The sequence below is a fragment of the Oncorhynchus mykiss genome, chromosome 12, assembly GCF_057628025.1.
Source record: "Oncorhynchus mykiss isolate SJ-2025 chromosome 12, ASM5762802v1, whole genome shotgun sequence".
Classification (NCBI taxonomy): domain Eukaryota; kingdom Metazoa; phylum Chordata; class Actinopteri; order Salmoniformes; family Salmonidae; genus Oncorhynchus; species Oncorhynchus mykiss.
Window position 1 is genome coordinate 49,837,501 of NC_143033.1, and position 22,757 is coordinate 49,860,257.

At 42.5% G+C, this 22,757-nt stretch overlaps 1 protein-coding gene across 21 annotated transcripts in view; it reads left to right on the plus strand.

Annotated features, from left to right (window-relative positions):
* LOC110537710 (protein Aster-B) overlaps window positions 1–22,757 on the plus strand; it is a 108,623-nt gene that overhangs the window by 66,263 nt on the left and 19,603 nt on the right. For 14 of the 21 annotated variants that reach the window (XM_021623982.3, XM_021623983.3, XM_090192630.1 and 11 more), the window contains 2 exons: window positions 558–798; window positions 11,390–11,410. In XM_021623982.3, the coding sequence (XP_021479657.1) occupies window positions 558–798; window positions 11,390–11,410 (262 nt within the window). Of the gene's footprint in view, window positions 1–557; window positions 799–11,389; window positions 11,411–19,554; window positions 21,531–22,757 lie in introns of those variants that run through there. The other 7 variants (XM_090192641.1, XM_090192642.1, XM_090192643.1 and 4 more) reach the window with 1 other exon arrangement.

Sequence of the window (22,757 nt, forward strand, 5' to 3'; positions counted from 1 at the left end):
GATGTCAAATGAAGTACACTGAATCTGCCAGACCCTAAACCTGAAGGTCTGGAACCGTGTTCATACAATATCTTTGAGTGCTGATCTAGGATCAGGTCTCCCCTCTTATTCATTATGATTTAAAAGGCAAACTGATCCTTGATCATCAGTCCTACTCTGAAATGCTTTATGAATAAGTGCCCTGGAGAGAAGAGACTCTCTAGTGGTCTGGATATGACATCAGTTAGTCGATAAAATTGTCCTCTCTCGTCAAGGACAGAGACGGTGCCTCATCGATGTGCTCTGTAGTATCAAAGACCAATCTTTTCCACTGGAGGAAGTGAACAAATTATTGTAATTGGGGAGGTTGTTGCTTTCTTTAAATTGTCTGATGGTCAAACAACTCAACTTCCAAGGTCTTTGTAGATTGAAAGAAATAAAAACAATTGCACATTATTCATGTCGAGTACACATTTGCATCTCAAGAATTCAGCCCATAAGTGCTGTGAGTATCACAGAGGTTAAGCAGTCATTTTAGTCATTTTCTCTCACTCACTTCCTCTCTCTCTCCCCAACAGCACTGCTAGCAATTCGAACCGGAGCACGCCCACTTGCTCGCCCGTCCTGCGCCATCGCTCTCGCTCACCCACGCCCCAGCAGAGCCTGGAACCCAGTGGTGAGAACATGGTGGAGAAGGGCCACTCGGACCCCTCCTCTGACAAGGACAAGTCACCCTCCACCATAGAGCAGGTGGTGCAGCGCACCTACAGTCAGTCGGTACACTCCACCACACGCAGCCACGGGGGCAAGAACTCCAAGGTGAGCATGTGTGCCTGGACCAAACACACACTGGATGAAACACACATTCATGGGCCAAAACACAATGGTGTATTGGTGGAGAAAATGTATGTAGTAACACGCTCAATTGATTCAAAGGTTAAGGTAACACACCCATTCCAGGAGTGTTTCCCTCTATCTCAGACCTGTTGCCCTAACTTAGTTTAACTTCTTTGGTAATTAGAGAAACCATCATGCCCTGGTCTGGACCCAGGTGCAAGTATGATACAAACACATAGCCATCACATGACATCTCTACCCTCTCTAGCCCCACCCACTGCATATCATCACACAATTTCTCTGCCTTTTAATCAAATCTTCACCATAAAGTAGTGCCTTTTAGGACTTCTGATCCGCTGTACCTAATAGTAATCCACACTCTCACAACAAAAGAAGCAATCGTTGTACAAATGGTATAATTGATTACTTTCTCCCAATTGAAATCATTTACTGTAGAATATACTCCAATGCGGGTTGTCAGAATGAAATTGACAAGGTCCATCTGTAAAAAAAATGATCTTCCATTCGGTAGTGGATTTTGAAAACATGCATCTTTGTCAAGTACTCAAGTATACTCAAGTAGAGTACATTCGGAGAGTATTACAGCCTTATTCTAAAATGGATTAAATAAAACATTTTCCTCATCAATCTACACACAATATCCCATAATGACAAAGCGAAAACAGATTTTTAGACAGAAATACCTTTGCATAGGTATTCAGACCCTTTGCTGTGAAACTCACAATTGAGCTCAGGTGCACCCTGTTTCTATTGATCATCCTTGAGATGTTTCTACATCTTGATTGGAGTCCACCTGTGGTAATTCAATTGATTGGACATGATTTGGAAAGGCACACACCTGTCTATGTAAGTTGACAGTGCATGTCAGAGCAAAATTCCAAGCCATGAGTTCGAAGGAATTGTCCATAGAGCTCTGAGACAGGATTGTGTCGGAACAGATCTTGGGAAGGGTACCAAAAAATGTCTGCAGCATTGAGAGGTCCCCAAGAACACAGTAGCCTCCATCATTCTTAAATGGTAGAAGTTTGGGACCACCAACACTCCTCCTAGAGCTGGCCACCCGCCCAAACTGAGCAATCGGGGGAGAAGGGCCTTGGCATGGGAGGTGACTAAGAATCTGATGGTCACTCTGACAGAGCTCCAGAGTTCCTCTGTGGAGATGGGAGAACCTTCCAGAAAGACAACCATCTCTGCAGCACTCCACTAATCAAGCCTTTATGGTAGAGTGGCCAGACGGAAGACACTCCTCAGTAAAAGGCACGACAGCCCGCTTGTCACGTCTGTATCATCTGCATGTCACGTCTGGAGGTAACCTGGGACCATCCCTACATTGAAGCATGGTGATGGCAGCATCATGCTGTAGGGATGTTTTTCAGCGGCAGGGACTGGGAAACTAGTCAGGGGAAAGATGAACGGAGCAAAGTACAGAGAGATCCTTGATGAAAACCCTCTCCAGAGTGCTCAGCACCTCCGCATGGGGCGGAGGTTCACCTTCCAACAGGACAACGACACTAAGCACACAACCAAGACAGCGCGGGAGTGGCTTCGGGACAAGTCTCTGAATGTCCTTGAAGGGCCCTGCAAGAGCCCGGACTTCAACCAAAATAGCTGTGCAGCAATGCTCCTCATCCAACCTGACAGAGCTTGAGGATCTGCAGAGAAGAATGAGAGAAACTCCCCAAATACAGGTGTGCCAAGCTTGTAGTGTCATACCCAAGAAGACTCGAGGCTGTAAATCGCTTCCAATTGTGCTTCAACAAAGTACTGAGTAAATGGTCTGAATACTTTTGTAAATGTGATAAGTTTTCTATTTTTAATACATTTGCAAAAATGTCTAAACTTGTTTTTGCTCTGTCATTATGGAGTATTGTGTGTAGATTGAGTGGGGGGGACTTTCAATCGCTAACGTAACAATGTGGAAAAAGTGAAGGGGTCTGAATACTTCCCGAATGCACTGTATATCATACATACTAAGGTTCTTCTCAACCTTTTTCATATCCCATTCCATGCTGATGTTGTCTCACTTCCACTCTCAGGAGTTGACTGTCCGTCACTGCTTTTGTTTGCCATGTTTACTTTTGAGACGTGGTTGCTACATTTCTTCACCACCTGAACAATCATAAAACCCCCCACAAGCCAGTCTGTCACTTGAACTGTTTTAGTTCCTTATATTTGCTCTTTTTGTTTTCTGATTTTCTTTGTTCTTCTTCTCATGCATGCTAGTCTCACAAGCGACTTTCCAAAGTAAGCATCACTCTTTTTCTGGTTTTTCTCCTCCCTCCGTCTAGCTTGTACTCATGCATCGTGACTTGCCACTATCTCTGCGATAAGCTAATTGTTTTTCCTTTATGCCACCCTACATTATGCTAAACTAACGTGCACCTCTATCCTGTCTTTATCTATCCTACCCTATGCAATCCCGCCCTACTCTACCTGATGAGACTACCCAAAACTCTCTATGCTAAGCTATGTTAGCCTTACCTAGCGTACCACTTACTAACCAACTATATTAGCCTACCCTTGCACTGACCTGATCTCATCTCCCTCATGCCATGCTAGCTAGAAGCGTTAACTCATAATGTCCTTTTTATGCTGCTAGAGCAGATGTTAAAATGGTTAACCATGGTAACCGGAATCCCTCAGACTATTCGACATTACCCTAAATGACTGTTGCTCATCTTTCCATGCCTCGATCACACTGCATTATCCCATCCTACCTTAAGGGTACACTCATCAATATGATGTCCTCATACAGCGCTGGGGGCCACTTCCTGTTTACAGACAGAATTCAAATCTGCCCAGACTGACACTATTGGCTCTTTTCAATATATGAACTCCCTTGAGACATGTCCATCATACAAAGCAGGGTCACTTCCTGCTCACAGACATTAAAAAAAACAACTGAACTCTAGTGATCTTTAAGCAGGAAGTGACCCCGCTTTGTAGGACGTCAAATTGCAGTGTACCTTTTTATCCACCCGTCTCTACATTTTAACTGCGTACATAAGACTGAAGTTCCCGACCTTAGATCCTAACTTATTACTGCAGGTTACCGCTGGATTTCATAACTCACACTACTAACGGGAGATTACACAGGAGCGCCAAGCTACAATAACTCTGCTTGCAACTAATAAACAGTGTAATGAAACTAGCAGACCAGCCGATCTGACACTATTACGGTGTCAAACCAGCTTGACAGTGGAAATGGCGTGGGAAATGGTCATTGTCTGCGTTTACTACTCCCGCCCCAATGAAACATACTATCAGGAACAGCGAAATCGAAAACTATACATGGAAGAATATGACATATTACAACGGAAAAAATAATTTTCACTGGAGATGTAGTATATGTCAATTACTTGGATTTAGTTCATACGTTTATTTACAGACACTTAGCCTACTTAGCCAAATTATGCTTACAGCGGGGCTACTCGTCTGCAAAAAATAAAGTTATTGAAGACAATTTTAATGAATTACCACATTGTAAATGAAAGTGATACGTAATGCAACATGTGTGAAAGGCTATTTAAATAGCGTTATAAACAAAGCACTCTGATTCTTTGGTTAAGATAACGACATCCAAATAATAAGAGGTTACTCTCCCTACCACATTTCCTTCCAATTCAGACATTGTTTCTTCAATAAAGTACAATATGCCACTGTAGACATACTGGCCTGGAAGAAAAGATAAAGGTTCACTATTGAGTGTTAGCACGCTGTTCTACAAATAAAGAAATGTCCGCTATTCACAGCATAGGAAATGTTACTCTTCACTCCCAACCTACCCACAAACAAGATTTAATAAAAACAATATCATTTGTGCAACTTTAAATAACTACTACAATACAATATCAATTTACAGTGCATTCGAAAAGTATTCAGCCTCCTCCACATTCTGTTACATTACAGCGTTATTATAAAATGGGTTCAATAGTTTTTTTCCCTACCTCATCAATCTACAAACAATATCCCATAATGACGAAGCAAAAACAGTTTGAGAGATTTTTTAAAATGTATTTAAAATAACAGAAATGACTTTTTTACAAAAGTATTCAGGCTGTGTGCATAGGGTCGTTGTCCTGTTGGAAGGTGAACTTTCACCCCAGTCTGAGGTACTAAGCGCTCTGGAGCAGGTTGTCATCTCGCTGTACTTTGCTCCGTTTATCTTTCCCTCGATCCGGACTAGTCTCCCAGTACCTGCCGCTGAAAAACATCACCACAGCATGATGCTGCCACGTCATGTCATGGTATTGGCCAGGTGATAAGCGGTGCCTGGTTTCCTTCAGACGTGAAGCTTGAAATTCATGCCAAAGAACTCAAATCTTGGTTTCATCAGACCAGAGAATCTTGTTTCTCATGGTCTGAGAGTCCATTAGGGGCCTTTTGGCAAACTCCAAGCAGGCTGTCGTGCCTTTTACTGCTGAGTAGCTTCCGTCTGGCCACTTTACCATAAAGGCCTGATTGGTGGAGTGCTGCAGAGATGATTGTCCTTCTGGATGGTTCTCCCATCTCCACAGAGGAACTAGACCCCTACAGGGTGACCATTGGATTCTTGGTCACCTCCCTGACCACGGCCCTTATCCCCCAATTGCTCAGTTTGGCCGGGCGGCCAGCTCTAGGAAGAGTGTTGGTAGTTCCAAACTTCTTCCATTTAAAAATGATGGAGGCCACTGTGTTCTTGGGGACCTCTCAATGCAGAGGAAATGTTTTAGTACCCTTCCCCAGATCTGTGCCTCGACACAAACCTGTCTTGGCGCTCTACAGACAATTCCTTTGACCTCATGGCTTGGTTTTTGCTCTGACATTCACTGTCAATTTTGGGACCTTATATTGACAGGTGTGTGCCTTTCAAAATACTTGTACAATCAATTGAATTTACCACAGATGGACTCCAATCAAGTTGTATAAACATCTCAAGGATGATCAGTGGAAACCGGATGCACCTGAGCTCAATTTCGAGTCTCATAGCAAAGGTTCTGAATACCTATGTAAATAAGGTATTTCTGTTTTTATATTTAATACATTTGCAAAAAAAGTCTAAAAACCTGTTTTCGCTTTGTCATTATGGGGTATTGTGTGTAGATTGATGAGGAAAAAAACTGGATACTTTCCGAATACTCTGTCGTTTCAAATGTCTGTGTAGCCTACAGTTCAGGACTATTTCCTTTCCCCCTCTTGATAAGAAATGTTTTATTAGGACAAGTAAAAACATTGATGTATTAAATAAATCAGAAATGAAAAATGTATCCTACACCATGATTTCTTCCATTCATGTAGTGTTTGTGTTGGTTCGTTGCCTTAATAGATTTAGGAAATGAAATACAATATTTCAGTTGTTTGGAATGATTGTCAAAGAGAGAAATCGCCCTTCGCCTGCTTAAATAGCAAGATTAAAATGTTCCAATGATAATACCCACCAGAAAGCAAAATCGTCTTGATAAATGTTAGTTGCAATCAATCAGGACTAGAACATAACCCCGACATCCGCGTTATGGAGCGGTATATCAGTGGCGGATGATGGTTGCAATTGAGATCAGCTCTGCGGGTGATTTTAGAGCGTATTGATGGTATAACGAGAGATCAGCTGGTGATAACCTAGTGGCCATCAGTGGTTGCAATTGCCTCAAGGAGTTTACTAAGAGTCTATACTAAGAGTTGGCTATACTAAGGGTATACTAACGTATGCTTGGTTGTGACCATACGGCCTTTGTTATCTTAAACTTCTTTCACTTCTCTTGACCTTGCCTAACCCCTTCTCATGGTTGTGTTCATTAGGGCACGCAACATAAAATGTTTTAAAACATTTTGCAACAAAATTGAATGTTTCTTATTGAACAATGCCAGATAGTCCCTGCCGTTCTCAGTGGGTTCTCTTCTGTTTTGTGCCTAATGAACATGACCTAGCCTTCCTACCCTACTCTAACACTCTTTCCTGACAACCTCATGATCCCCTATGTGGCCCTCTTGTCTGAAATGTTCTGTGTTACAGGTACTGAAGTTGCCCCTAGACGCTGATCTTTGGTCAGTTTTTGTATTTTCCCCAATAATGGTTAAGGTTGGGGGAAGCTGATCCTAGATCTGTACCTAGGGGAAACTTCACCTCAGAGCTACTGTTCATACTGTTTCTTTACTTTGATGGAGTACCACGCTGTATGAGTGAAGTCTGTTCTGTGGTGTTTTGTAGCATTGCTGTGGTACCAGGACAGACCCCGAGCATGAGTATTTGAAGGCATGTACGCACACACACACACACACACACACACACACACACACACAGATGCGCACGCACACTACTTCGCCTCCCACCAACCACCACTAACTTGTAATACTTTCTGAACAAGCTAACATATGGAAGGGGAAAAGTTTAAATCTATATTTTTGGGGTGTTTTGACACTTTATTCAGACAGTGATAAAAATGATGTGGGGAGACAGGAAAGTGGGAGAAACAGTGTAAAGAGTGGATGCAGGGATTGGACCGTGGTCTCCAGTGGGGAGTTGTACATGTGACATGTGCCAGGGAGTGTTACCGGTACACCATGGCTCGGCACATAGAAGGGGAAAAAGTAATAGACATTCACCGTTGTTCACTGTCCTCTTAGTTGGAGGAGCACACACTCGCCACACACTCATATCTTCAGCCTCTCCAGCCTCTGAGTTAGAACAAATGGGACACAAGGAACATAATCGAAAGCCTCAAACGGGCTTGACTCCCTTTTGGAACACCATAACAGCTACCGACAAACCATCCACATTCCAACTCTGTCATTCCTTCCAGTATGTGCCTTAATGTGTGTAATATGCAGTGCCTTCAGAAGGTTTTCACACCTCTTGACTTTGTCTACATTTTGTTGTGTTACAGCCTGAATTTAAAATGAGATTTTGTGTCACTTATCTACACACAATACCCCATAATGTCAAGTTTCTACAATTGAGTCAATAAGTATTCAACCCTTTTGTTATGGCAAGCCTAAATAAGTTTTAGAGTAAATATTTGCTTAACAAGTCAAATAAGTTGCATGTCAAATAGTAAGGTTTAACCGGATTTTTAATGACTACCCCCATCTCTGTACCCTTGAGTCAAACAGTGAATTTCAAGCACCGATCCAACCACAAAGACAATGGAGGTTTGCCAATGCCTCACAAAGAAGGGCACCTATTGGTAGATGGGTAAAAAAAAACATTGAATATCCCTTTGAGCATGGTGAAGTTATGAATTACTCTTTGGATGGTGTATCAATACACCCAGTTATTACAAAGATACAGGCGTAATTCCTAACTGAGTTGCTGGAGAGGCAAGAAACCGCTCTGAAATTTCACAATGAGGCCAATGGTGATTTTAAAACAGTTGCAGAGTTTATTGGCTGTGATAAGAGAAAACTAAAGATGGATCAACAACATTATAGTTACTCCACAATACTAAACTAAATGACAGAATGAAATGAAGGAAACCTGTACAGAATACAAATATTCCAAAAGATGCATCATCATGTTATGTGTATGCTTGTCATCGGCAAGGACTAGTGTTTTAGGATAAAAAGAAACGGATCTGAGCTAAGCACAGGAAAAATAATCATGGGCAAATATTGTACAATCCAGGTGTGAAAAGCTCTTAGAGACTTACCCAGAAAGACTTACAGCTGTAATCGCTGCCAAAGGTGATTCGACAAATGTATTTATTCGGGGGGTTGAATACTTATCGAATCAAGATAAATTCATTTTTTATTTTCAATGAATTCAACAAAAGAAAAAGAACATTTCTTCCACTTTGACATTACAGAGTATTTTGTCTAGATTGTTGACAAAAAAAAAATGATAACTACTTTCCGAAGGCACTGCATGTCTGTACGTGTCGTCTTAACTCTCGCGTCTCTCATTTGCATGACTGCTTTTGTCTGTGTGTTTATTTTCTTTCCAGTATGACAGACTAAAACTGATTAAAGTAAGCGCTCACCTTTTCTTTAACCCTCCATTAGCCCTCTTAATCTTGACCCCTGCTTGTGACCATATTTCACCTCACCGCCTAGCTCAAACCTACTTGTCCTTGGTTCAGTGTGCTCCAAACATGAATCTCCTCGCGGGTGTAACTGGTTACAATGAAGTCATTATGACGTCATGGTTAGGTTGCGTACTCGTTGTTGGACATCCACTCCCTTTTCATCTTTTTTTCTTTATTGGGGAGCTATTGAGCAAAATTAGATGTGGGGAGAAACAGAATTGAAAGTTGCAGGGCAGGTTTTACAACCCATGCCCAGATAGGCAATAGGTCATCTGGTGTCAGCAGCACTACCACTGGACCAGACCCCAGAACTTTTTTAGTCTTTCTTGACCTCATCATGGTTGTAACAGAGACCAGTTGGTTGTAGTCTGGTTATAGGATGTTTTCTCAACTACAAAACAAAACAAAAAAATCATCAAAGGGATGTTGAAGTTCGGTTGTTTTATGTGTAATATGGATGATTCATTTGTAATATAATATTTTTTACACAATTGAAGGCAGCTCATTGTAAGCTGCTATCATAAGAGGCCTTCATACATACAGTTGAAGTCAGAAGTTTACATACACCTTAGCGAAATACATTTAAACTCAGTTTTCACAATTACTGACATTTAATCCTAGTAAAAATTAACTGTCTTAGGTCAGTTAGGATCACCACTTTATTTTAAGAATGTGAAATGTCAGAATAATAGTAGAGAGAATGATTTATTTCAGCTTCTATTTCTTTATCACATTCCCAGTGGGTCAGAAGTTTACATACTAATTGAGTGTATTTGGTAGCATTGCCTTTACATTGTTTAACTTGGGTCAAACGTTTCAGGTAGCCTTCCACAAGATTCCCACAATAACTTGGGCGAATTATGGCCCATTCCTCCTGACAGAGCTGGTGTAACTGAGTCAGTTTTGTAGGCCTCCTTGCTCGCACACGCTTTTTCAGTTCTGCCCACACATTTTCTATAGGATTGAGGTCAGGGCTTTGTGATGGCTACTCTAATACCTTGACTTTGTTGTCCTTAAGCTATTTTGCCACAACTTTGCAAGTATGCTTAGGGTAATTGTCCATTTGGATGACCCATTTGCAACCAAGCTTTAACTTCCTGACTGGTGTCTTGAGATGTTGCTTCAATATATCCACATAATTTTCCTCCCTCATGATGCCATCTATTTTGTGAAGTGCACCAGTCCTTCCTGCAGCAAAGCACCCCCACAATATGATGCCGCCACCCCCGTGCTTCACGGTTGGGATGGTGTTCTTCGGCTTGCAAGCCTCCCCCTTTTTCCTCCAAACATAACAATGGTCTTTATGGCCAAACAGTTCTATTTTTGTTTCATCAGAACAGAGGACATTTCTTCAAAAAGTATGATCTTTATCCCCTTGTGCAGTTGCAAACCGTAGTCTGGCATTTTTATGGCGGTTTTGGAGCAGTGGCTTCTTCCTTATTGAGCGGATTTTCAGGTTATGTCGATATTGGACTTGTTTTACTGTGGATATAGATACTTTTGTACCTGTTTCCTCCAGCATCTTCACAGTGTCCTTTGCTGTTGTTCTGGGATTGTTTTGCACTTTTCACACCAAAGTAAGTTCCTCTCTGTTTCCTTCCTGAGCGGTATGAAGGCTGCGTGGTCCCATGATGTTAATACTTGCGTAATATTGTTTGTACAGATGAACGTGGTACCTTCAGGCATTTGGAAATTGCTCCCAAGAATGAACCAGACTTGTGGAGGTCTACAAATTATTTTCTGAGGTCTTGGCTGATTTCTTTTGATTTTCCCGTGATGTCAAGCAAAGAGGCACTGAGTTTGAAGGTATGCCTTGAAATACAACCCCATGTACAACTCCAATTGACTCAAATGATGTCAATTAGCCTATCAGAAGCTTCTAAAGCCATGACATAATTTTCTAAAGCCATGACATTCTCAAGCCATGACATCATTTTCCAAGCTGTTTAAAGGCACAGTCAACTTAGTGTATGTAAACTTCTGACTCACTGGAATTGTGATACAGTGAATTATAAATTAAATAATCTGTCTGCACAAAGTTGATGTTCTTACTGACTTGCCAAAACTATAGTTTGTTAACAAGAAATTTGTGTGGTTGAAAAACTAGTTTTAAAAATGACTTTTAACTTCTGACTTCAACTGTATCTAGGATGCTCTATATTCCCTACATAGTGCACTGCTTTTGAGTAGAACCCTATGGACCCTGGTAAAAAGTAGGGCACTATAGGGAATATGGTGCCATTTAGGATGCACACCTAGTATTAAAGTCTACTACAATATCATATGGACAAGATCTCTTATCAATAATTGAACTTTTGAGTGTCATCATTTCCCCCCAGTTATTAATATGCAGCCCAATGCTGCTCTCCTGTGGTGTATATGAGTATTGACTTTTATATTTACTTCTTACATACTTTTCTAAGGTTTTGTTAGCAGTGTGACAGGCTAGTATGTTATTCTGTATAAGTTGTGGAAGCTCTTTTGTGTGTGCACTAACCCATGTCTCATGTTTCTCATCTTTTTTGTCTCCTTCACCTTGATGTTTGTAACCACAGAAAAGCCAGAGCTGGTACAACGTAAGTCTCTCTACCTCTTCTCCGACCTCTTCTGGATGAGCTGTTTTTTTTACTGTGTGTGATATGTTGCATGTTTCGTTGACACAGTGGGTTGGAGCAAGGCGCTTGCATTTGTGAGTTTGATTCCCACATTTTGTGTGAGTGTGTGTGTGCGTGTGCGTGCGTGCGTGCGAAGTTGCTTGGGATAAAAGCATCTGTTAAAATTACCATAATGACCATATATACAGTATTTCAAAGTGATATGGGTAAAACAGGTCTACATGTGGTCTGACTGTGTTGTACTTTGTCAGTTGATTGATGGCTGACTGTTGGGTATCATGCCATACCTCATCTTTCTTCGAATGCTGCTATTGGCTGAGCATGAGAACAGTTATCATTTTTAACAAAGGATGAAAGAGTTTGAATTCTGTTGACTTGCAACCCAACACATTTTTCCCATTTTAAGCACATATTTCTGAGGCAGGCAATCTCATGTTGAATGATTTGATGTGAATGAATGATGTGCTGTATGGACACCTCACCTAGGCTACTTTGCTTCTTCTCCATATATCATTTTAAAATAGAAGTCATGGGGAAACCAATAGAGAGAACAGTTGCTATGCAGATTTGAAAAGACCTGCCTTTTGAAGTACTTCCCCTACAAATGATCTATCAGAACATACCTGGTAATGATTACATTTATTATTCATATGAAATTATGAATTCACTTTTAATAAATGAAAATCACGGCTCATTTAAATGCCATTAAAGTAAACATGAACATTTCCTCAATTGCGATTCACCTGGTGAATAGGGAATAGACATTTTAACAATGGCAGTTGCCTCGTGGTATATTTTTCCCATGGGAAATGGAGAGAGATTGGAGACAAAGGACATTCAGTATGAGACGACGTTGTTCTGTCATGTTTTCTGTGTGTGTATGTATGTGTTTGCATGCTTTTATGTCTGTGTATATGTGTGTGTGTGTGTGCTGAATACGTTTGTGAATGCATCTGACTGCAACCATGGCCTGTGTGCCCTTGGACTGCAGATAAGCAGTGAAGCTGACAAAAGGTCCATTGTGGAGCGATCAGTCGATCGCCCCACCACCCTCTGATGAATCAAGCTGACTTTTGTTCTGTGTATCAGGACTGCGTCCCAAATGACACCCTATTCCCTACACAGTGCAATACTTTTGACCAGTGTCCCTTGTCCCCTGGTCAAAAGTAGTGCACTATAGGGAATGGGGTGCAATTTGGAATGCCATCACTGAATGAGCCTGATCAATGCAGATCCAACCCCATGACTAGAATTACCAGCCTGTCATTCCCACGCCTGCCTTTTTCTGTTTTTAGTTACCAAGTCTGCAGTATATTATATGAACATTACTGTGTATTTGAATTCTCCTGTACTGTATGAGCTGTGCTGACTATCAGTATTTGTCCAATAACAAATGTTTGTTTCTGTTGTCCGTTGCATTACAGTGTGCCGCATTTAGTTAATGCTGGTGAAGATGTAGTGCGATGCACTTCCTGTTTCCGAATATCAACAGGAAGTGTGAATTAGGATGATGTGAATTAGGGACACTGTTTTTTCAGTGTCAGAGGAGAGTTGAGTTGTTAGTCCATTGAACAAACATGGTAGCCTACATCTGTACTTTACATTTCGTGCTGTCTGTCAACTTTGGGCCTTTGGTGGTGTAGTAAGACTGGGTTTGCACTCCAGCAATGTTCTCCTCAGCAAAACATCACTGACTCTTGAGTAAAATGACCAATTCTGGCGTACACCGAAATCTCAGTGCTTCATGTGGTGTGCAGTGAAGTCACAAAGCAGAATTTTGCTAAGCCTCTTTGGAGTGTGCCTATAGTGAGTGTAGAGTGTAAATCCAACCTAACTGGACTCCAGTGATTTACGGCGGCATGGCTTGCATCCAGGTCAGTGTGTCCAGGTCATGCCTGATTGGATATAGATGAGGTGTGTCTGAACCTAACGGTCTGTAGTGGCTGTAAAACAAACCAAATCTTTGGCCATAAACCGCAGTATGACTGAGCAGCTGAGAAGCCATTTTAGGTATTGTTATTTGTTTATTTAGTAGGATCCCCATTAGCTGTTCCAGAAGCAATGTCCCAGGGTCCAAAACGTCTTGTATTTACTGTTTACAGTCTGTGTGGTTCGAGTTCAAGTTGTAATAGTCGTATGTACGGGATACACGTGGTATACACCATCCAACAAAACATTTACAAGACAATACAACAACAATAATAAAATATAAGAATAGGAACTGAAGTAAATGGCTCAGTAGAATATAATAAACATTTTAGCATAAGTATGATACAGGAAGGCACAACATTATAGGCTTTATTATGAGGATAGGCTACATTATGTGGATAGGATACATTATGAGGATAGGATACATTATGAGGATAGGATACATTATGAGGATAGGATACATTATGAGGATAGGCCACATTAAGAGGATAGGCTACATGAGGATAGGCTACATTATGAGGATAGGATACATTATGAGGATAGGCCACATTATGTGGATAGGATACATTATGAGGATAGGATACATTATGAGGATAGGATACATTATGAGGATAGGATACATTATGAGGATAGGATACATTATGAGGATAGGATACATTATGTGGATAGGATACATTATGAGGATAGGATACATTATGAGGATAGGATACATTATGAGGATAGGCCACATTATGTGGATAGGATACATTATGAGGATAGGATACATTATGAGGATAGGATACATTATGAGGATAGGCCACATTAAATCAAATCAAATGAAATCACATTTTATTGGTCACATACATATGGTTAGCAGATGTTAATGTGAGTGTAGCGAAATGCTTGTGCTTCTAGTTCCGACAGTGCGGTAATATCTAACAAGTAATCTAACAATTCCCCAATAACTACCTAATACACACAAATCTAAAGGGGTGAATGAGAATTTGTACATATAAGTATATGGATGAGCGATGGCCGAGCGGCATAGGCAAGGTGCAATAGATGGTATAAAATGCAGTATATACATATGATATGAGTAATGTAAGAAATGTAAATATTATTAAAGTGGCATTATTTAAAGTGGCATTGTTTAAAGTGACTGTCACACACTGACCATAGAGAGCCCTTGGTTCTCTATGGTGTAGTATGGTCAGGGTGTGACTAGGGGGTGTTCTAGGTTATATATTTCTATGTTGGTGCTCTTGGTAGGGTTTCCAATTAGAGGCAGCTGATGTTCGTTGTCTCTGATTGGGGATCATACTTAAGGGTTCCCTGTTCCCACCTGCTTTGTGGGATATTGTTTTTGAGTGAGTGCATGTTGCACCGCAGTACTGCACGGTTGTTGTTTGTGTCTTGGTTTGTTTTAAGTTTCACTAAAAATAAAGTTGTGGAACTCAATGGCCTTGGTCCGTCTCTCAATATGTTTGTGACTAGTGACCATTTATTACAGTGGCCAGTTATTGGGTCTCAATGTAGGCAGCAGCCTCTCTGAGTTAGTGATTACTGTTTAACAGTCTGATGGCCTTGAGATAGAAGCTGTTTTTCAGTCTCTCGGTCCCAGCTTTGATGTACCTTGCCTTCTGGATGGTAGCAGGGTGAACAGACTGGTTTGGGTGGTTGTTGACCTTGATGATCTTTTTGGTCTTCCTGTGACGTCGGGTGCTGTAGGTTTTATGGAGGGCAGGTAATTTGTCCCCTAGTGATGTGTTGTGCAGACCGCACCACCCTCTGGAGAGCCTTGTGGTTGAGGGTGGTGCAGTTGCCATACCAGGTGGTGATACAGCCTGAAAAGATGCTCTCAATTGTGCATCTGTAAAAGTTTGCCAGGGTTTTAGGTGACAGCCTTCATTTCTTCAGCCTCCTGAGGTTGAAGAGGCGCTGTTGCGCCTTCTACACCACACTGTCTGTGTGGGTGGACCATTTTAGTTTGTCTGGCATGTTTGTCTGGGATGTAGGCTACATGAGGAGAATAGGCTACATGAGGATAGGATACATTATGAGGATAGGATACGTTATGAGGATAGGATACATTACATTATGAGGATAGGATACATTATGACCACGAGGTCTAAGAAACACAGACCTCTCCACACGGCCAGAGAAATGAAGGGGTAAAGAAACGGTAAAAGAAAAAGGGGATAAAGTGAGAACTGTGCAGTTTCTCTGCATGACAGCCCAAATGACAGCACCTCTTCCCCATCAGGAGGCTAAACAGATTTGGGCATGGGCCCTCAGATCCTCAGAAAGTTCTACAGCTGCACAATTGAGGGCATCTTGACGGGTTGCATCACCGCTTGGTAAGGAAACTGCAAGGCACCCGGCCGCAAGGCGCTACAGAGGGTGGTAGTGCATCACTCCCTGCCATCCAGGACCTTTATACCAGGCGGTGTCAGAGACTCCAGCCAGCCAAGCCATAGACTATTCTCTATGCTACCGCACGGCAAGTGTTTACCAGTGCACCAAGTCTGCAACCAAAAGGACAATTAATAGCTTCTACCCCCAAGCCATAAGACTGCTAAATAGATAATCAAATGGTGACCTGGACTACCTGCATTGACCTTTTTTTGTACTAACAACTTGTACTGGCTCTATGCACACACACTGGACTCTACCCACACACTCACACATACTTACTGACACCCCAACACACACACTGGACTACCCACACACTCACATATACTTACTGACACCCCAACACACACACTGGACTCTACCCACACACTCACACACACTTACTGACACCCCAACACACACACTGGACTCTACCCACACACTCACACATACTTACTGACACCCCAACACACACACTGGACTCTACCCACACACTCACACATACTTACTGACACCCCAACACACACACTGGACTCTACCAACACACTCACACATACTTACTGACACCCCAACACACACACTGGACTCTACCCACACTCTCACACATACTTACTGACACCCCAACACACACACGCATACACACACTATACATACGCCCACACACACATAACACGCGCACACATGCATACTGAAGCCACACACACACACACTTTCATATTTACCACATATGATGCTGCTACTATCTATTATCTATCCTATTGTCTAGTCACTTTACACCTACCTATATTTATTCTGAACCAAAATATAAATGCAACATGTAAAGTGTTGGACCTAATGAATTTATTTCAACTGTAAAAACCCTTGCTGTGTGTCTCTCCGACATTTGTAACATTGTTTCAATGTTCAAATTCCATCTCCAGCTGTCCCATAGTAATGAATGTGTCGGGAGTTGGGACGAGACAGACAGACAGACAGCGTTTCTCAGCCAGTCGAAATCATGAATCAGCTGGCATCATTTTTTATGGATATATATACAAAGAAATGTCAATTGAAGAAAGGTCAAATGAAATGAAGTGCAGCTAGTTTGATGTCTTTCCAGCTTCAGATTGAAGTTACTGTTTTAGCTGTGTTGGCTAGCTCCTCTGAACAACAGTGTCCTGACGAGAGAACACATTTTCTATGCCAGGCGAAATCGTGCCTCATTAGCTCATTGTTATGGATATATCCAAGTAAATGTCACTAGAAAACAGCTTAAACAAGTGCAAATGCAGCTACTGTTGTTATTCTGGCTGCACTGTTTGATGTGACTGTAAATTAGATATAGTTGGCCAGCTAGCAAGCAAGGGATAAGACTGTTGCCAGACAATTTGGCAATGGAACATTTAGAATGAACAACTAGGTCGCGTCCATAGATACAGAACAAAAAGACTGAATGTCTGGGTCGAGTCTCCAGCAACCAAACCGATAGAACGAACGACCAACCGGTTTGGGTAGCAACCCTAGATTTGTGACAGGACTATATATTGTGTAAGGATGAAATAGTATGAATAAATTCATCAAAATATATTTCAAAAATGAAAATATGTCCATCATTATTTGCATATGTTGGTTACCCGTTGTATAAAAGTGATTGGGGATATATTGGCACGGTGCCAATATCTTCAAAACACCGACTTTGAGGGCATTATCACTTAAAAACACAAAACACAGTCAACTATAATAAGCACATTCTTCGTTATTAAAACCTATCACCACTGCCTGAACTGCCCTAGGGACACATCTATTCTAAATGTATTTTGAGTAGTTTGTATTCCAAACATGTGAAGCAAGAAAACTAAAGGCTGACTTACCAAAAGAGTCTCAAGAGTTAGCCAACCCTGTGAACGGGTTTGATAACAAACCATTTTGAAATATTTAAAAGTGAAGTTAGGTAAGTTGGCTAACTTGTCACTTTGAATCTGAACAGTGAAGTTAGGTAAGTTGGCTAACTTGTCACTTTGAATCTGAACAGTGAAGTTAGGTAAGTTGGCTAACTTGTCACTTTGAATCTGAACAGTGAAGTTAGGTAAGTTGGCTAACTTGTCACGTTGAATCTGAACAGTGAAGTTAGGTAAGTTGGCTAACTTGTCACTTTGAATCTGAACAGTGAAGTTAGGTAAGTGGGAAGCTTGTAGAACGGGGCTTTGTAAATAAAAATAAACGGAATGATGTGATCTGTGTGACTTCACAGAGGTAACAGAAAAAAGGATCGGTATGTAAGCATTTCACTGTTCTTCTACACCTGTTGTATGCCAAGCTTATGACAAATAAAAATGGGATTTGATTTGAAACACACCCAGTCAATAGACAAGCTGTAGTCGACTATGGCTGCCCGTCTATCATAGGGATGTTCACACAGCCTAAAATAGCATATTGTTCCAGGTGCATAGTGGGAAAAAAACATATTGTTTCTAGTCTCCGCAATGTGTTCAATGGACCTTGACTTCAACCATTCTATCATTGGCGATCTTAACAGAAGAGAAAAGGGGAGAGGAGATGCACCCAGTCACCCCACATGCACCCAGTGACAATGATATATGTAGGCTATTACCCTACGCACTGAGTCATGTTCAGTAGAGAGAAAACATTTTAAAACAGAGTGAAACGTGGAGGGACCTCTTACACTTGTCCATTAAGACGCACTCCTTTTCATTTTCTATTTCAAAACGGTTTTGCTACAGTGTGTCTGACCTGAACACGTCCCTGGTTCCTTTGGGTAACGTCACAGGGAGACTGCAAGGTCTCAGCCAGATGTTTGTGTGGAGGGGGAGAGGAGCGAGAGCGAAGGTGGAGAGTCAGGCGGGGGGGGCAGTGTAGCTGCATGAATCACCTATTCTGGTAAGTTTATGCGCCACCGACGGCCCTAACTCCAAATCCCCGTCCATCAGAGGGTCTTTGGAGTTCATTCACCCCATGTCCTGAGAGATAGGGAGTGGGAGGGAGAGAAAAAGATTTGGAGAAAGAGAGCGATCTGGCTGGGGAGTTGTCCTTGGCAATACTACAATGTTTACACTATAGATAAAACACACACACACAAATACATACAATGGGTACTTCTGTGTGCTGCTCTCTCTCTCTGCACACAAAACCTCTGAATTCATGGTTGCCTCCCTCACTTTTCCAGGAAAATAAATTCACACTGTGTATCATAAGGGGAAAAACACACACACACACTCACACACACACACACACACACACACACACACACACACACACACACACACACACACACACACACACACACACACATTGATTCCTGTGTATCCTCTGGGTCTTCACATAGAGACCTATAGGGGTCAACTCAGTTCATTGAGGAGGCAAAGAAAGGGCTTTTTCAAGGAAGTCAATTGGTTCTCTAAACTTCCTGAAGTGTTGTTGTGATGTGTTGGGCCACCATGGGGTGGGGTAGAAACAGGCTTTCTGACAGGCTGAGAAGGAGGGAGAGAGAAGGAGAGAGGGAGGGAGGGACTGGACAAGGAGGAGGAGAGGGAGAGGGAGAAGGGTTTTTGGACGGGATTCATACCCATAAAACCATACAGGCACCCACGGCAGGCACACACAAGCACACTGCTCAAAACGCGCACACACTCACATTGCAGAAACACACAGACACACTCAAACTCACTCCTGCTGCACTCAAGTACCCCTCTACACCCACCCCACCCACTGAGCTAGGGCCCTCCCTTTTCCCCTCTCTCGCTCTCTTTCTCTCTTTCTCTTTTCTCTCTCTCCCTTAACACAAAAACACACTCACACACTCGCTCCTCCTACACAGCTTTTTTGTTATAAAGCAGAGAGAGAGAGAGAGAGCGCAATTTCAGCAGTAGGACTAGAGTCCTGGTATGAGCTCTGTTGTGGTTTGCCTGGTCAGTAGTGTGCAGTGGTTCGTGTGGTCAGTCACAGGGTTTACACTCTGTCCTGGGATGCACTGTTGACCACTTTCATTGATGAGTAGCTGGCCCTTCACTGGACAAGCTAAAGCATCCCAGACTGGCCAAGAGGATTTTTCGGTTTTCTGCCCTCTCACTGAGGACAAAGACTTTGTGTGTGTGTGTGTGTGTGTGTGTGTGTGTGTGTGTGTGTGTGTGTGTGTGTGTCCGTTTTCACACATTGGAATACGACTGAGAGTGAGAGAAGGAGAGAGAGCGAGAGGCGACTGCTCTTTTTGTTTCGGGATTATATTTTGATTTGCTCAATTGGATTTTTAGATGTTGAGACTGCTTGAGCTGGGCTTGTATGGTTTCTCGGTGTCCGTGTGGAAAGATGTACTTTTTTCCCCCTCCATGTGGATTGTGTGTGTTTTGATATGTTGGGATAAATATTGCTTTTGGGAAGTCATTTGAGGAGACCGTGCCTTTCTACAGCACCTTTGGAAGTATCGCTCTCTGAAATTACTTTGGGGATGACGGCAGTGTCTTAGCTCCCTAGGTTTCTCTATCCTGGTCGTAGAAGATGGCTCTAAACTCCATGTGAAGAGGACTGTTTTAAACCAACGTCTTAAAAGCAACGCTGGTCCACCCATTAATTCCAGACTACAAAGCATTGTTGCATTTTCCTCTGAAATCTTTAACTGACTTGAGGCTTGTCCTGTGTCTGTCCCAGGTGTTAACCTCGTCTTAACCCGGGTTAAACTTGGTCCTGACTTGGTCTTAGACCGTTCTTAACCCGGACCAACTGGCCTCTCAAGACTTACGAGGGGGGGATCAACTTTCCCCAAAAACAGGAACAGAGAGAGCGAGAGGGTGGAGGGTGGGGGACATTCCCATTCCAGAAAAAGGGGTCTCCTGCTTTCCTGTTTGTAAAATACGTTTCTCAGCTTAAATTGTGGGCACATGCCTAACTGTACTTTATGGATTTATCAGAGTAATTATTGACACTGGCTGTCATCTGGAGTTCTTGCCATCTCCCAGCCTGGACTTTTAGCTGGAGAAAGGAGTAGCCTTCCGCTTGCCACTGGTCACCAGGGTTTACATGAGTTACATGTCAGTCATGAATGTGAGTGTGTGTGATAGCAGGGACACCTATAGTTTCTAGGTTCTACCGTTTTCGGAGCGTTAGGAAACGTTCACACTCCTTCGTTCTTGAGTACTGAGTTGTGAAATATGCTGTTAATAAATCTGTCTTTTTAAGTTATGCTCCGCACCAAAGCTCTGCTAGCTGCCTGTGGTGGTCGACCTGTAGTTGTGACAGATATCGTTCCAGATAGCTCTGGTTCCCACTGCTCTCTGGGAGGGTTCAGAGACGTGTTGTATTATTTCTGACCATACCAGAGGGGAGAGAGAGATAGAGAGGGAGGAGCTGATGACAAACAACCACTCCCCCGAGGGCTGAGGTTACTGTAGGTCAACAGCAGCATCGGCACTGTGTGTGTGCGTCCGCATGTGTGTGCGCGTCTAAGGGAGCAATCAGAATCATAAAAAAAGCCTAAAAAACACTTGGCTCTCAGAGACGGCAAAGAATTCCACTCCGACGACAAAGGGGGAATACCAGACCAGCACCGACCACTCTCCAGGCTTAGAGACACTGCTCACACCTCTGACCAGAGAAAAGAGAGAAAGAAAATAAGAGGGAGGGGAGGGGTGAGAGCCAAAAGAACATAGAGGCCCAGGCCATGGATATTTCAGTCAGCATGGACACAGAGACAGAGAATGGGACAGACTGGGAGTGTCTGTCTGACTGGGAGGTTATCCCTCAGCCACAAGACGATGAGACCTGGGACTGGGAGTCAGAGAGGGTCCCAGACGTAAGTCACCCTCCATTGAGCTGGGGTGGAGATGGGTGTGGGGGCTGAAGGGTGTTGGTGGTGGGGGTTACAGTTTGAGAATTCCAAGCGGATAATCTAGTCGGGGCTACCTCTGTGCTGTGCTGCAAAGTGACTTGTGGTCTACATGCGGTCGCGGTCATTATTTTGTACGGCTTTGGGGTTGAAACAGGATTGCTGAAGTGCAAGTGCAGTGAACCTCGAAGTTTCTCTAAACTCTTAACTCCCCAACTCATAAACTTCTAATCTCCCTGTTTAGAAAGTATCTAAATTCCCAAACCAGTGCATTAGAATCCAGTGCACTACTTTTGACCAGGGCCCATTTGGGACAGGACCTTAATTGCTCAGAGCGTTGCATAGCAATGAATCACTAGAGTTGTTTTGGTCTTTATATTTATTTAATTGTATTTATTGAACCTTTACTTAACTAGGCAAGCCAGTTAAGAACAAATTCTTATTTACAATGACAGCCTACCCCGGCCAAACCCTAATCCGGACGATGCTGGGACAATTGTGCGCCGCCCTATGGGACTCCCAATCACGGCCGGTTGTGATACAACCTAAAACTGGACTGCGGTTAGCTACGGCTCCGTGGTTCAGAGCCAAGATGAAGATGAAGGTGAAGATGTTTGACTTGTACTCTTTTCAAATCAGTGCACTAGGGCCAAATGTATCAAGGGTCTCGGAGAATAAATTATTTTAGATCACAATGAATAAAATTGCCTGGAGATGGGGGGACCTGTTCCTAGATCAGCACTCCTACTCTGTGATGCTTGTTAGATAATACATACGGCCCCTTGCCTGGTTTGGCGTCCGCCATAGTTTCTGGAACCGTGCTACAGAGGACACTGTAAAATAAAAAAAAGGGGGCCATACGGTATTATCGGCATAATCGTGTTGAAAGGGTACAGCTCTGTCAGGAGCCATTTGAGACAAGCCCTGTGTGGAGAATGTATCAACATACTCCACACAGTGAAGTGTGGATGGGCTTTCAGTACTCCAGGTGGTCCGATGTTTTAGAAAGTGAGGCTGGTCTTTTCTAGAACCGTCTGCCTCAGAAAATACCTCAGTGATGAGCTAAAGAAAGAGCTTGTTTGATAGCCCTGAATGTATTGTTTGATGTGCGATTTTCACCTCGATGATCAGCTATATATTTGAGCATGTAAGCTATAAGCTATAATATCCAATCACTAATACAGTGGGGCAAAA